At 40.6% G+C, this 16,984-nt stretch overlaps 1 protein-coding gene across 2 annotated transcripts in view; it reads right to left on the bottom strand.

Moving 5' to 3' along the window:
- Positions 1–16,984, bottom strand: part of PITPNB (phosphatidylinositol transfer protein beta) — a 62,951-nt gene that overhangs the window by 13,683 nt on the left and 32,284 nt on the right. For both annotated transcript variants that reach the window (XM_059040253.2, XM_067015759.1), the window contains exon 8: positions 8,054–8,131. In XM_059040253.2, the coding sequence (XP_058896236.1) occupies positions 8,054–8,131 (78 nt within the window). The remainder of the gene's footprint in view (positions 1–8,053; positions 8,132–16,984) is intronic.

Here is a 16,984-nt window from a genome sequence, read left to right as displayed (position 1 = left end):
AACATCTACGCAAAATAAACTGTGAATTAAGAAATAAAACAAATAGTGGTAATTAAATGCTGAGACTACAACTGACTTTTATTTTCAAAACTTCATAAATATGTATTATTTTATAATCAGAAAAAAAAATTAACACGCTTGAAAAACAAACTCTAAAAAAGTTTTTGCCTTCAGCTGAGTATTTTAGGACAAAGATTTACTTCACCCTAAATTATCTGGGTACTATTTTAAATCTTCATTCATCTTTGATTGTAAACAATCTAAATATTTTCCTGCTTCTTTTCTTTTTGATGTTTCATAAATCAAAGCTAAATAAAATCAAGCTAAAAGCTGAATTAAGATCTTTAATACGTAACTTTAGTTCAGCCCACATTTAATTTTTCCTCATCTTAAACTTCTAAAGCAAAACCAAGGTATAACATGTAAAGTATTATCAGCTTCAGAGTTATCAGAAGTATTCTTGTGAAAAACATGTGTAACCTTTAAAAAAATGTGAAAAATCTCAATGGGACAGATATTTGCGACCCCACATTCAGAGCAGTGTTTTAGAATCCAGAGAACCCAAAGGAGTTTCAGCTTGTCTGCCCAGCCTTCAGGGGGCTCGCTGCTGGCGCAAAGCAAAGTTTCCTCTTTGGCCTTAAACAATACAAATGTTTTCTGATTCTTTCCTCCTCCATCATTTGAAAAAATAACCCCAAAGCAAATAAAGGCAAAATCTGAATTCAGATCATTCACACCTAATTCCAATCCAGCCCAAACCTAACACTTCTTAACCTAATGTAGCAGTAAATAAAATTATTCTGCTGATGAAAATACAAGTTTTATACAGATTATAGCATGAAAATGTTAAAAAACAATTGAAAATAAAAGGTAAAGAATGGTTGGTCACCAAAAGATAAGAATCAGAAGTTGTATAAAAAATAAAGTCATGGGCTAACAGAAGAATCACCCATCTCTACACGATTTAAATTTCAGCTGTAATACTAGCTCACTGTGAAATGTTTCCCAAATTGTATTTAAATAGTTTGTGTATTCACTGAATTCCTTACATTTCACTTTTCTAACTATAAATGAAACCCCTAAGCTCAAATCATGTTTTTAATTTAAGGACACATATTAGGTTACTCTGAGGTATGTGGATGAGGCCTAAGGGAGAGTAATGTATACTGAAGCCACACAACGTAACTAAACAAAACGCAGGGTGTTTAATTGGAATGGTGAGCAATCAGCCCATGCTCTCCACAAGAACTAGTTCCTCATATATGTGACAAACAAATACATACAAATGCAAAAGAGGGGGGGAAAAAACCACCCAAAGGCATTCTGCAAACTCATTTCCTAAAAATGTAGTCCTCTCACAGCTTCATCCTACATGTCAACTGCATGTACACTTTTTCCTATTTAAAATGTGTTGGGATAAAGACAGAATAGGTATAAGCTACATCGAACCAGTGTTAATATTTTGCAAGGACACAGCAGTTTTTATAAGGCTGATGCTCCCTTCATATTTCAATTTTTCAATTTTAGGCAATCTGAACGCTCAATTTCAGCTCCTGGTTTCGTAATGTTAAGTTTCCAACCCAGACTTCACTAATAAAGTTAAAAATAAATGCACTGCTGGGTCTGTTGCCAGCACAGCCATCAGTAAATATCAACACAAGATTACAGAATGTATGCGGAGTATGCATACCAAAAATTCAAGCAAAGCCTGATGCTACAATTCACAGCCATTCCCTCAATTTGGTTTAGCTTTTGGTAGCCATTTGGACAGACCAACACTGGACATTATATTCTCTGTAAGTACATGGCCAAGTCCAACACTGATTTTTATTTGGTCTAAGACAGTTAACTTGAATTCAGCAAATACTTACTAAGTATCTGTAAGTATCTACTATGAGCAAACCCCACGCTCAGCACTGCACATATCAAGTGAGCTGGACACAGAGCCTACGGCTGAGAGTTAGGAGAGTGACATGGGGACAAGGAGGTGGCGGAAGGAAAGGAGTATGAACATGTGAACCGCCACCCTGACGCAGGACACACCAAATTCCATGAGCAGGTCATCAGCAAAGGACTCAGAAGGGTTCAGAGCAGGAGATTCCTAACTGGTTGGGCAAATGCTAACTGTTAAACGGAAGAAGTAAATGTGGAATAAAGTTCAAAAGATTAAACTAATCGTAGGTTAAGCTAATTTCACAAAAATGGACAGTGAAGCTTACAGCCTGTGAGAGAATGATCAGTCACATTTTCCATGCCTCCAAACTTAGTAGCTCACACCCATTTTACTAATCAGAACTTTACTAAGCATGTGCTTCATGCTTGTGTCCAATTACTCCAGGAGTGACACCAAGTACAACTGAAATCACAAATTCACGCTTCAAGTGAAACTCATGAAGAAAACTTTATGGCCCTGACAGTGTCAGGAAGACACTCCGCAAGAGGCCCATCCTGTCAAATCACTCCTTGAACCTGAGTGAGACATCCCATCCGTCCACGCCTAGTCCTTTGGCTCTGCCCGAGAACAGAGGCATTCGGTACCTGAGATAAAGCTAGAACAAATCATGTACCGCTCCTGGGGCACTTAGCTTCTGGAAGACACAGAACGGCTTTTTTGGTGTCCTCTTAGGAGTTGCATAATTGACACATACTAAGAGCAAAATGCCTATTTTTTATACTGAATTAAAAACCTAGTTGCCAAACCAAGTACTCAAAAAAAATGAGCCATGTTCTGAGGTCTGCTATAGTATACATAAGCCACAGTGTGGTCAACTAGAAACTATTAAGCCCCTTTATACCACCCACTATGGGGTTTCAAATGTGAGACTACAGGGAGGGAGCACATTTAAAACGCCTTCACATCCCTCCTGGACTCAGAGCCAGGTCTAGATGAAGACACAGGAGAGCACCCTCAGCCTTCCTCCTGGGTGGCTCAGTAAGAGACAGTGCTCATTAGCCTCTAAAGGACGAGGATGGATGATCTGGGCTGCTTTCCTGCCAGTCTCTACCTCAAAGAGATTTCCACAGAGGGGTTTCAAATTCTCCCTCATCCCCTACTTCCATTCTTCCCATCCCCAGCCAACAGAACCTTGTGGTATCTTTACTTTAGGCCACAGACAACCAAAACTGCCTTCTTTTCACAGGTGTGGGGGGAGAAGAGAAAGGAGTCTTGGCAGCACAGCAGAAAACAAATCAGCATCCCCATAACCCAGAAATGGCTGCCCTCCACCGGCTTGGAGAATCCAGAACGGCCTCCGCGGTAAGTCCAAAAGGAATCTAAAGCGTGACCGCGCAGGTGAACTGTACAACAAACTGCTCTGCAAGGCCAAGCTCCAACTGCTGGAGCTTTTGCATAGAATCAAATTAACTGACATAGAAGACAAACTGCACGTGTCTTTATGATTAGAAAGAATATTTATATAAAGATATATAAAAAGTTAATATAAAAGCCACCACAGGGCTTCCCTGGTGGCACAGTGGTTGGGAGTCTGCCTGCCGATGCAGGGGACACGGGTTCGTGCCCTGGTCCGGGAAGATCCCACATGCCGCGGAGCGGCTGGGCCCGTGAGCCATGGCCGCTCAGCCTGCGTGTCCGGAGCCTGTGCTCCGCAACGGGAGAGGCCACAACAGGGAGAGGCCCGCGTACCGCAAAAAAAAAAAAGCCACCACAATTTCTGCATCAACTTCTTTACTCGACCTGATCCCCTAATACCCCAATGTTCAGACACCATTGAGTCTTCTGAAACATGTCAAGCACTGTAGGGGCTCTGCAGATGCTTTCGGCAAAGCCTCTTACAAAGACCTTTACAGGCCTAATTATTAACTATCATATATATGTAGACATAGAGGCTGAAGTCTTCATGAGGCATCTGGATTAAATGAAGAAAAAAATGAGACCTTGCCATAATCTTCAAAAGTGTTGTTTCAGTTGGTTAAAATGACAACTCCTCACCTCATCAGAGAAGGCAAACTGGAGAGCTACAGGAATCCACATGCAAATGGGTAAACCATTGGTATTGGTAGTCATACCAACATCACAACCCCCGAAACATAAAATGAACCAAAACATGGACACGTGCACAAACACACACACACACGCATGTGTGGTGCTACACAGAAGACATTCACATCCATGAGAAATGCACAATTTTGCCTTGAAGCAAAAATCTTTATAGGTCATAAATCACTCTCCTATTACTATGCAGAGTCACTTAAGTGTTGAACCCTAAATAACAAAATATAATTCATGTGCTCAGATTTTAAAAATTCTTTTTTTAGAGGGAAAATGAATACATATACAACTAAGGTCTGCACCTCTGGGTTTGTAGTTTTAAAAAAATAAAAAAAGTATGTATCATACCATAAACTAAAAAGAAGTCTGTACTCCTAACACATACAGGCAATATGAAAATCTATTCCCTGGCAATCCCGTGATCCTCTGCTAGCAAAGGCTCTCTAAACTGTGTGGCCTCTGCTTTATGGCTGACTCGAGTCAAGCACTCATTAAGCACTCATAACCACGAGGGGTAAGGACAGGGGAACCAGGACATGTTCAACAATCCCCAGACACCAGAACCAAGGGAACTCTGGACACTAGACAAAGAAAAGGAATAACTGTGTCGTAAATAGGGTAGCATATTCACTGACCTCATTAACCCCAGGAGATGACAGAGGATTTTTATTTTTTATTTTTATCTTTATTTCCAAAGACAAAAGCATGACAACAATGATAAAAGCTACCATTTATTGTGTACTTCCTCTCTGCTGGGATTATAACATTCATTATTTCGTCCTCACACAAACCTTCTGAGGCAGTTACTAATATCATTCCCATTTTAGAGGTGTGGAAGCCGAGGTTCAGAGTTAGGGTTAAGTTATTTAAGTCACAACTTGTGATAGATTCATGATGGGTTTTTAATGGATCTCCCTTAGTGCCACTGTCACCTAACAGATTCCCTGACCACTGGAAACATATGACAGGTATTAAGAGAAGTATCAAATTCTGGAAAATACCATGAATAAGAGAGCCACACAACTGCCATGATGCAGGAGGGCAAAATGGTGCAGATTGGTGAGCCGGGGTCTCTGGATTAAGAGCCAGAATCTGCTATGTCTCCATGCCTTACACATCTCTGTGACTAGCACTGAATCAGGTGCTACAGAAATGGCAGACGTTTTTCCTGTAACTATTATCCATGTTTCTCTGTCCAAGTTTCTAATCTATAAAGTGAAGCAGCTGTATTTACCCCACAGGAAGGTTGTGAAGATTAAATACAACCTTGTATAATGCCTGGCACCAAAACAAAGCTTCTTTTCCCTCATCCAGTCTGGTGCAGACAAGCAGTAAATACTGCAGTGATTCAGAAGGAAAGTATCACTGTGGGATAAGTAAAGGAAAGTTTCAAAGCAATCACGGGGTGTGCACTTAGCTGTGACTACCCTTCGGAATGTGTGCTGGTAAGGTGAGTCTCCGCTGAGGGGCACGGAGGGCCTCTGGAGCGGCAGAGGAACCACCAGGCAGCACTCAGACTGGGGCATTCTTCTATACGATCCTGGGTGAGTGGGTCCAGAACAGGGTTTCTTCTTCCTTTTTGCCTTAAGTACCATGTATTTCTTCCCTATTCTCATATTTCAGAAGTATAGAAACCTTCAACTATTATCCTTCCCTGGTGCTCCCTTTGGTGCCAGGCAAATAGGGCCTGCTGAACAGCTGCAGGAGATGCTGATAAGAGCAAGTCAGTCCAGAGGTTCCTGTTTTTCTGTATGTTGTATCATCAGCTAGTCAATCCTTCTTACTCTTTAGTTTCTATCTCAGCAGTAAGCGATGCTTTTAAGGCCAGTGTTAAGTCTCAGAGAAAGACTTCTCCTCTGACTTACTCTCGACTACCTGAGTTATTTCTGAGATCACAGTAACTCACTGAAATTCAGTTAAACAGTAACCCAACTTATGAGAGTAGCTGCACCTACCATCTTTTGGCTCAAGTCAACAACCGACAGGCAAATAGGTAGAATGATATCACTACCAGCCAGCACTCTCCCTGAGAAATAAGCTATTGTTTAACCCCCTCACCACACACACACACACACACACACACACACACACACACACAAAATGGGGCAATAATTTGCTATACTGCAACCTGAAAAATGCAAAATTTCACAATTTCTGAAAACGAAACCTATTCTAGAATTTTAAGTAACCATTAATGGATAATAAAAGACAAAGCAGGGCTTCCCTGGTGGCACAGTGGTTGAGAGTCCACCTGCCGATGCAGGGGACACAGGTTCGTGCCCCAGTCCGGGAAGATCCCACGTGCTGCAGAGCGGCTGGGCCCGTGAGCCGTGGCTGCTGAGCCTGCGCGTCCGGAGCCTGTGCTCCGCAACGGGAGAGGCCGCAACAGTGAGAGGCCCGCGTACCGCAAAAAAAAAAAAAAAAAAAAAAAAAAAAAAAAAAAAAAAAAAAAGGAAAAAAAAAAGACAAAGCAATGTTAGTTAAAAAGGTAAAAATCATAAATAAAAAAGCAGTAAAAATCATATTCCAAGTTCCTAAAGGTTGGAAATCAGGTAAAAGTCATAGTGTCAAACTACCCTTGCTGCCTGTTATAAAATTGGTTAGGAGGTCCTACAGGAAAGATGTGCACCCAGACACAATAGCCCACCACATAATATAGCATCACCTTTTCAAGTTTATACCTGAAAAATTGAAAATTTGAAGAAAATTCAATATTTAATCCACCTCCAAGTCTCAACTTCGTGGCCCTCTATTCCCTGAAAAGTATCATCAGCTAAAGAGCTGGTACTTACTGGGGCCAGAAGGCCTTTGAGAAGATATGGCAACCTTAGAAGCAGACACTTGTCTGCTCTAGCACAGCACTCTCTTTTAAGGCCAGTGTTAAATCTCAGAGAAAGGCTTCTCCTCTGACTCTGGGTGAGTTCTAAAGTTCACAGTGAAAAATCTTGAAAGGGGTGGGGAATTTTTTTTTTTAATCCATGAGAGTAAATTTAGAACATGCATACTGAACTTGTTCTTTAATTTTTTTTTTAAGTGACATATATCACTTTCTGGGTATTACAAGTCTCTAGTCATGGCCATTAAAGTGAGAGAATCTTGAACCAAACTCTATCCAGAGAACAAATGTGAAAATAATTATGAATCATTTCTTATAGAAGAAAGTCAGACTCATTCTTCATTTTAATTGATGTGCAAGACTGTCCAAAACAGTCCAACACCCATGGAGAACCACTCACTGGGTTCTTCTTGTGGGGCTGTTACAGTAATCCCCTATCTGCAAGCAACAACTAGCACCTAGACATCATTTATCGATGACCTGTGACTGGCTTCAGCGTCAACAGATTGGTTACCAAGTAAAACCCTGTTGGCGGAAAATCTGCTCTGGGCATGTTTAGGTTTTTATGCTCCTCTTCTCCTGTCAAATTAGCTGTAATAACTTGCCATCAACACATTAAGCCTTCTCTAAGGGGCTGTCATTTGGTTTAGCGGATGTCTTTAAAATCCATTATATTTCTATAGCAATTTAAATTATTACCTTAACATTGCTTTTCTTACTTCCATGAATAAAGTAAGGATGTGCTTTTTATTAGAAAACAACTACTTGCCATCAAAATTGTTCTCTGGTGCCCTGCTTTCCGAAATATAACTATTAAAAGGCCAGGAACATGAGACCAGGGAAGGGGAACTTGTTCAGTTTTTACTAAGACGAAATTTAAACTATCAACCTTCATTTAACATGGATTTCTGTACTGCTTCAAGTCTCAAAAGAGAACGTTACAATCCCCAAAGACTAAATCACTTGTCTCTTTTAAGAGTTATCAGAATAGCATTATGCTGAAAGTGACAGCCTGGCTCTGTTCTGTTTGTTAATGCAGCACAGACTTGCTGGCCAACTGCAACTGGCTGTGAGTCCTTATCGCAAATAAAACTATTTTTGTGCCATTTCTGTTTTTCACTTAAACGTCACCAGCTCTTCCAGACTCAGGACCTGTCAAGTGTTCTGTTGCCAAGACTCTGCCTGTCAGAAAGGTCAGCATCCAGTACCTTCCAGTTGGGTCCCAAAGGGCCTCTCTTGGTTTTGACTGACTGGAATAACGCTGGGTCTTCATCAGCTTTGTAGTCCTGCAAAGCAAAACAAAGTCAGAAGCAGAGAAGAAAACCAGAGAAAATTCTTTAACCTTGCCAGAACAGCCCTTTGCAGCTACTAAACACATGACAGAAACTGACGGGGCTTCCTGTGCTTTGCATAAACGCAGGAAAATGTTTCTATACGATATTAAGTTCTCATTTTGGTTCTCTTTGCTTTAAGCTTTTACCTTGTAGCAAAACAACTACATAATAAAAAGTTATAAAAGTCCTGACTAACAGTCCACCATGACTGGTTGCTGGATAGCTATCTCTAAGAAATCTTCCGAAACTTTTCAACAGTTTCAGCATTTTGATATACATATAATCACACTCAAGAACTAAAGCCGACCCATACCAGTTTTCACAACACCCACAGACGAAGACACTGGGCTCTAACGCCTGCTGGAGAGCAACCACCACGACTGGGAACACCGATCAGAACCACGGACGCTGTGGCGTCCCCTTGAGCTCTGCCACGGCTGGGTCTGTGGTGGATGCCTCAGTTAGGAGGCCAGCCACTCCAAAGCCTTCTTCGTGGAGAGCCATGGGTACACAGGCAAACCTTAGGGACTACACTCATGTCAGCCCTGCACTGCCAAGTGAGGTGAGCGAGGGCTTTACAACTCCATGTGGGACTCAGTTATATCATGCCATAGGGAACAGCCCTAAAAGCTAGGCTTTATAGGAGGTTTTGCTGTGTAAATTCTGTTTCCCTTAATATCCTCTTTCTGATAGAATGGAAAACATGAAAGGAGTAAACCTTTTTAATCCTATCTGCTTTACAAAAGTTCTTTTGTCATTACACACAATCTACAGACAGAAATAAAAAACTACTCTTGAAGAGCTAACATCCAGATTTAAAAAAAGAAATGAGGGCTTCCCTGGTGGTGCAGTGGTTGAGAGTCCGCCTGCCGATGCAGGGGACACAGGTTCGTGCCCCGGTCCAGGAAGATCCCACATGCCGCAGAGCAGCTGGGCCTGTGAGCCATGGCCACTGAGCCTGCGCATCCAGAGCCTAGGCTCCGCAATGGGAGAGGCCACAACAGTGAGAGGCCCGCGTACCACAAAAAATAAATAAATAAATAATAAAAAAAGAAATGAGTTGTAACAGTAACAGAGAACAGAGGTCAGTTGAAAATACTACAAAAGGAGAGCCCCTTTCTTCTTGAGCAGAATTTTTCAACCAGGGGTCCTTCACAGCATTTATGTAGGGACCACATACTTTGAGAAAAATGCCCAGACAAGTCAATATGAAAAAAAATCATTGTTTTAGAGATAGGGGCAGTGCAAGCACTGAACACATGCCAAAGCATAATACAAACTTTCAAAATCAAAGAAAACATGCTGAGAAGCAGCCAATCAAGACTCAACAGTTATTCAGTAAATGCATATGACATGTTAATAATTCCTAAAGGGAAAGTTATAAATAAATTATGTGAGGAAGGAGAAAAGTGAGGTTCAGGTAGACAACAAAACTTCAAAGAAAGATAACTGGGCAAATGTGTGACCTTGAACTCCTAACCGCCCTAACCACTATCTTCTAAGAAGCTACAAAAAGGCTCCCCAGAGGGTTAAGACGATTACACAGGCAAACAACGTGGCTGGCCATGCTGGGCCTTACTGCTAAAATACACAACGTGGTGCAGCTACAGGCACGAGGTCAGTCAGGAATGACAAACTGGGATGAGCCAACTGCAAGGAGTCAGACAACTGGAGTTAGTTGGGGTGTCTGGGCACATCAGCAGAAAGTTCAATTACTGTCAGCTAACATGAATGCTTAAATTCCAATTTAGAACCGCACCCTAAAAATTAACAACTTCACTGCTGACAGAGAAAAGAATCAATTGTACAGGTGGTCTCAAGACCTGGATTCACAGTGAAATCAGCTGTCCTACTAACAAATACTTGTAACCCCATAACACATTTTCTTCTAGGTCAGAGGCTTGGAAACCCAGAGATAAGCTCGGTTTCTTCCAAAACTGAAAATATTTAACATTATAACAAATAATCACTTTTGACATCATCTCCCTCGATTCAAGGTCTATTTATTGAACAGCCATCACAGAAAAGGTGCATTACATATGCACCATGCAGTGCACACGATGCTAAGCTAAGAGGTAGTCTAAGGGATCTAAGGACACAAGGAGAGCCAACACCTGGTTCTGGCTCCTAGAAAATCAGTCTAGCTGGGAGCAAAGCAAGAGAGACAAAGAATAGGTAATCGAAACTCCAGGGACTACATGTTGACTGCCTACAGAGAATGGGAAGGAGAATTATAGAAAGAATTGAAACCAACCGACACCAGACAAGGAAATGTATTTTTAAAATGAGTTTTAACATCATGTTTAAAAGTAGAAAAATCTTACTGCTAAAGAACACTGTGTTAAAATTTTTTATGATAAAATTTTAATTATCTGTATAATGCCCAGAGGTCTGACCAGTGTTTAACATTTAACAGTTTATCCCATTTGAAGGAAAAATACTTCCTTTTTTCTTTTTTACTAACTGGGGTGTGACCTTACTGTGGGCATGATGCTCAACTTTTTGTTTTTTACAAAATTGAAGGTATTATGGAGCCTGGCATGAGTTGAATAGTAAACACCACATTTCCTGAATCTAAGAGGCTGCCAGTTACAGGATGCTTCATTATTTTATGTACCATTAAGAAGGAAAACATGGGCTTCCCTGGTGGCGCAGTGGTTGAGAGTCTGCCTGCCGATGCAGGGGACACGGGTTCGTGCCCCGGTCCGGGAAGATCCCACATGCCGCGGAGCGGCTGGGCCCGTGAGCCATGGCCGCTGAGCCTGCGCATCCGGAGCCTGTGCTCGGCAATGGGAGAGGCTACAGCAGTGAGAGGCCCGCGTAAGGCAAAAAAAAAAAAAAAAAAAAAAAAAGAAGGAAAACACTAAGCCAATAAAACATGCCACAACTGGAAGACAAATCTGACAAAATAGAGACTGTAGAACTATCTCTGAGGATGCTAAACTCGCCAGCTCCAAGAGAAAGAAAAAACAAAATCCACAAAACAAAGTATACACAAGTATCAGTAGGGCTGACAAGTATACAATAAGGGTAGTACATAAACCAAGGCAGAACTCATTTAAGAAAAGCAAGCTTGGTCTAAAAATTGTATCAGCATTAAATTATTTTCATGTAGAGGGGTGACTCACCCCAGGAGGTGGGTCTAAGCATGATTATAGCACCAGTGAGGATGTGAAAATGTAAGTGGTTGGATTAGATGGACTTTTGGACAACACTCCTTTCTCCTTCCTAACCCCACCGAGCTCCATACCAGGGTGACACCTTAAGGGATTTTCAATACCTATCTGACATAGATTAATTAACTGAAGAACATGGAATAACACTTTAAAAGTTCTCCACTCTGCACCTAATATACTGATCCTGAAAGTTTATTTCTGAGCCTTCATTATTAGTGCTGTTCACTGGATAACTTTTCTGAATTATGGATTCACAAAATTATAGAGGTGAACTACACCTTGAAGACCACCCAAGTCACTTCAATTCACAAATAAGGAAACCACAGTCCAACAAGAAGGTGGCATGGCTCACCTACCTGCAGACTTGAACACAAGCCTTCTTACCGTCTGTCCTGGGCTCATTCTAGTCCAGCACACAGGAGGACAGCAGAAGGATGTCCACAAAAGCCAGATAAGCAAAACACATGTCAAAAACACCAAGCAGCAGCAGCACCAGAGATACCAAAGTGGATTTTCCTATGAGGCATGAGTGTGTGCATATAAAATATCACACATACACATATATACATATATCTCCAAAGCTAAGTCTTTCCTCTCTGCTTTTTTCTCTTGAATACAAAGCAGCAAACATTAAGGATATACTGAAAATGCAACAAAACCCAATTATTAACAATAGCACCTTAACCTTGACAGATGAGGATAATGCATCTTGTCAAAACCTAGGAATTTTTTGGTGCTTTTTAATGTTAGTTTGAATATGTAAATGTTTAATCAGTTGAATTAAGTAGCAAGATATTAAAAAGCAGGAAGCAGGTGTGGTTTTAACAACCTCACTTTGTATCTCTATAACAAACATTTAATTTTTTGAACAGTATCATTTTTGCTACAATTTTATTGTTGGGTAGCTAGTTTGGTCTTTCTGTATATGAAAACCGGCCAATTTATATCCGTATCACAACGAACAAATATATTCCTTCATGTATGACAGTTTCAGCATACAGAATGCAACCTCCGCTACCAATTATAGCTGCAAATGAGCAATAGTGTGGAATGAGACAGCCTGCTGGCTTTGTTAGTATTCTGTCTCCTTTGGGATCCCATGGGGAAAGGGGAGGCTCTGATGAAGAGAAGCCCTTGGCTCATGGTTTATTGTGCTTGCCACCAGCTGCAGACTTCTCATCTCATTAGTTCTTTTAGAATACTGTGGGTGAAGACAGCTGTAGCCTACTTGAGTCTTCAGCTCCTGGGTATTCTGAAGGCTGAATTTGCTATGCACTTTCTGTAATCCTTGGGAAAAAAAAAGAAAGCAAATTCACTAGGCCAAGGAAATGTATTTTTAAAATGAGTTTTAAAATCATGTTTAAAAGTAGAAAAATCTTATTGCTAAGGTGCACTGTGTTTAAAAATTTTTATGATCAAATTTTAATTGTCTGTATAATGCCCAGAGGCCTGGCCAGGATAAGGAAGGGTTTAGTAAAACCATCGTTATCAAGTTAGGTGTAATGTCCCCAGACACTGCTTGCTCCACCAATGCTAGCACCTGAACAACAGAAAAACACAATGGTATCAACATAAGGTAGATTCAGATAAATGTTAATACAGCTCTATTTAATTGAAAACTCTTATTTAAGTAAAAAAGGCAAGTCAAGACACCCTTTGGAGAACAGATAAAATAAAATATGGTAAATAAATGGATTACTGAGCCTCCATGCTAGAGCCACAGAATACATTAATTAAATTCTTATAAATAACTGTTTTCTGTCACTGGAATACAAAAGTTGCGCTACCTCTTGGGTGTACATCTGTTACTCACTACAGTTCTCAATAGAAACTCTCAACAGAAACCAGATTCATTTTGAAGACAAAGAATATTAGTTTTATGAATCTTTTAGCATAGTGGCTGTCCCCCAAAATGCAAGTAAAAAATCTGTGCTGAGCCAACCCAATGTCCTCGAGCCAGACTGAACTCATGATTATAAATGGGGGAGTGAGCAGGTGATGGGGGTAGGCTGGTAAGAGCTTCTTAACAGCTTGTGGAAAAATCAAGATTGAGCTCCAGATACCAGAAACTGCTTAAAGAACCATAGCCTGGGTTACCACAGGTGAGGTTACAGAAAACTAAGGAAAGGAAAAGAGTGCCCAATCCACATGCATTAGCAACTCCTTGACACCAGCTCTCCCCAAAGAGAAACAATTCTACAGGGTAAACAAAAACTTGAGAGAGATATTAGGATCCTGCAGCCTGCTGTAAAATGCCTTCCTTTAGCACTAGATGATTAATTAGGTGTCTATTCAAATAGCTCAAAGATAATCATTAAGTTTAAAATGCACAGGTATTGCTGCTCAACTTGGCAAAGCTCATTTCTTCTAATCACATCCTAAAAGTAAAGACCAGGATGGGGGAAAGAGCTGAATTAAATATGTAGATAAACAACCAACATCATTTATTAGCACTGCCTTGTATTTTCCAATACTGTGGCACTTAGAAAAAAGGAGTTCCCAGATCCTATCACCATTGACCCAGGGCATAGCTAACTGGAGCTGAGAAAACTCAAGCCAGACTCTAAAAGGGAAGCCCATTAAAAAAAAAAAAGAAAAAAAAAAGTTTGCATTAAATTTGCAAGTAACAGAGGTGTAAAGAGAAAACATTTACTAACTTGTTTAAGAAACTCATTCCAACAGTTATTTTCAAATAAGCAGTTTTCTTTCCTATTTTTAATCACATCTCCCCAGTGACTCCTCACCCTTTCAGGTTCCCATAGAGTACCATTAATGTAGTATAAGTAAATCTCATTAATTCAGGTCCTACCACCTTGGAATTCATAATAATTCGGACAGGGGCTAGACTGAAGTTTATCTTTGCATGATCTATGAAAAAAAGATTTGCTACACAAATTAATAGAGTAACAAGATCTCAGGAGGGCTGTTTAAACAGTTCAGAAGTGTTTTAGAGCAATTCAGAAGCATTCATTTGCATATAATTATTATGCTAATTACAAATCATTCTTATCTATTCATTAAAGCAGATTCCCAAAGGACCACTAATTGTCAATAACTTGTTGGCCTAGTTTCTGTTACTGAATGTACCTCAGAGGAACAAAACTGCATTAAAAAATATTCTCTAATTCAACACTCTCATTAATCCTTACTGGCTTTCCACCAATGAATCCTTAAAGCTGAATTTTTAAACAACTGCCCTGAGAACTGAGAAATGCAGTCAAACCTACACACCCAAACAGAACACTTTTCTTGTAATCTTTTCAATCTCATAGAGACGCTGCACAGAGACCTGGGGTGGGTGAGCTTGGCGGACAGGGGAGGGGGACAGACGCTGTCAGAGCTCTGTGCTGAAAGGTGGCCACAGCCTAGGGCACTGCTGGGCTGGAGCACAGCTAGATTAATCGCCTCCTCCATTCCTTCTCATCTTGTCCAAATCACAGCCAGAGCCTGCCAACACTGTCATGTTTATGAAGGCAGACCCCCAAAGCCTTTGGAAGGTTGCAAATGGATAAAGAGAAAAAAACTCAGAATTTCAGTTACGAAAAGAAGTTACAACCAAAAGCCTGATGTGACAGACTCCATCTCCTACAACGTGGCAGGGAAACTAAACAGTTGGGCTCCAGAGGCTGGGTTCCAGGAGAGCCCAGGGCTGGAGCGTACTCCCCAGCCCTCCTCTCCCAGGAGTCAGTAGGCTACTGGTTTGGATAAGGCTGTGTTTCATACACAAATATACAATATATTTGTTACTGTTACATTATATTTATTATTACGTTTATATAGTATAGCATTTAAAAATGAAGACATTTTAAACTCTTAAAACCAATGAAAGAAGTTTCAACATACCAACAAGTCAGTTTTATTAAAGATGATTGATAAATATATATTTTAAAATTAAACCGCATATGCCTAAAACATAAATATGTTTAGGAAAGTTTTGCTTAACATAAATGCATTTATTTCCTTAAATGACAGTAGATCACAGAACATATTACATCCAATTCCTTAAACTAAAATGGGAATGTGTCCTTTTGAAAATTCACAGGGTGAGCCCTCTCCAGTAAAATGTCCATTTTGGTTCATGATTTGGGCTTCAGGCACAGCTGAATCTAAATCCCAGGACCCCATTAATTCCATTAGCACCAATTTAACAAACACTAAATGGGAAATAATTGCAGAAAAAATTTTAACTTTTTTTTTTTTTTAACAGCAAGAGCAAAATCTGATAAGCAGGGCTTCCCTGGTGGCGCAGTGGTTGGGAATCCGCCTGCCAATGCAGGGAACACGGGTTCGTGCCCCGGTCCGGGAAGATCCCACATGCCGCGGAGCGGCTGGGCCCATGAGCCATGGCCGCTGAGCCTGCGCGTCCGGAGCCTGTGCTCCGCAAAAAAAAAAAAAAAATCTGATAAGCAGCATCATTCTTGCTACCATTTTAGGAAAACATACTTATGTTCCAGGCACACACTTTCTCCTAGTTAACCCTCACAAACTTGGAACAAAGTTACTAGCATTGCCACTGGGGGTGAGGAAGTGAAGTTCCTTGCCTAAGTTCACGGTGGCTGAGCAGAGCAGGGACTCAGATGCTGCTCTGTGGACAACCAGGCACCACGAAACTTTACTGCAAAAATGTGATGTGATTTACACTTCATCACTTGATAAGACTCAAGTACCCTAAGGGATGTTTACTCCCACTCAGTCTAGAGAACCTCTCCTTGAGGGCTTTACACTGCTGAAAAGGGCTTTTATAAGGAATAGACTTTAAAAACTTGATTTGGAGCTGTTTATGCTAATTTCTTTAAAAATATCTGCCGTTAGCTGCTCAAAAAAAAACCATTTTCTAACTCTTACCAGACAATTTCTCCCCCCTAGGAACTACTTCACACCTGACCACCTCCACCACCCTCCCTGCTTTTTTTACTTTGAAATCATGGAAGAGATCAGAAGTAAACACCAATAACAGGTTCTAGTGGAAAAAGTATTTTCTGCAACATAAACTCGTACACACAGAGTTTTCAGAGAAATTTTAAAATTCTTGCTAAGATTTAAGCAAGCATGAAATAAGCAATGTGCTCTTTTCCCACAAGAGGGCACTGCCATCCAACTATGCCTTCAAATACACAGGACATTCTCTAAATCCACCACTGGATGCAAATCTAAGTGTTCCAGAGTACTTGACCATGTAAGGCAGCAGAATAAAGTGGGAAACATTTTCACATTTCTTTTTAATAAGTACCATGCTTAAATTTATTTATATCTTCTTTGAGAACGGAGAAAAGAAAAAACCCTCTGCAACTCACTACGAAAAGGATCTTGACAATGATTTGCTTCACAGCACAGCGAAGGGAGATGAGATAAGCCTTTGACAAGTGAAGTTTCTTAAGCAAAAGCAAAACCACCACTACCTCAAAACCTGTACTTGAGTTGTTCTGTTTCTTTTCCAGAGGTCAAGGAGGCTACTACTACAAGTCAGGAGCTGGATCACAGCTCTCACCTCTTTATGATGCACACACTTTAATAAAGAGCTTTTGGAGCTCTTGCACATATACCGGGGATAAGTTACACCCTTTCAAGATAGAAATGAGCGTCTAGGTTCATTCTAGTGGCAGAAGGGAGAGGTACTCTACTGGGTTGA

The sequence above is a fragment of the Kogia breviceps genome, chromosome 15 (genome assembly GCF_026419965.1).
Source record: "Kogia breviceps isolate mKogBre1 chromosome 15, mKogBre1 haplotype 1, whole genome shotgun sequence".
Taxonomy (NCBI): Eukaryota; Metazoa; Chordata; class Mammalia; order Artiodactyla; family Physeteridae; genus Kogia; species Kogia breviceps.
The sequence above is the reverse complement of the archived record's forward strand: the minus strand, read 5'-3'. Positions and strand labels throughout refer to the sequence as shown.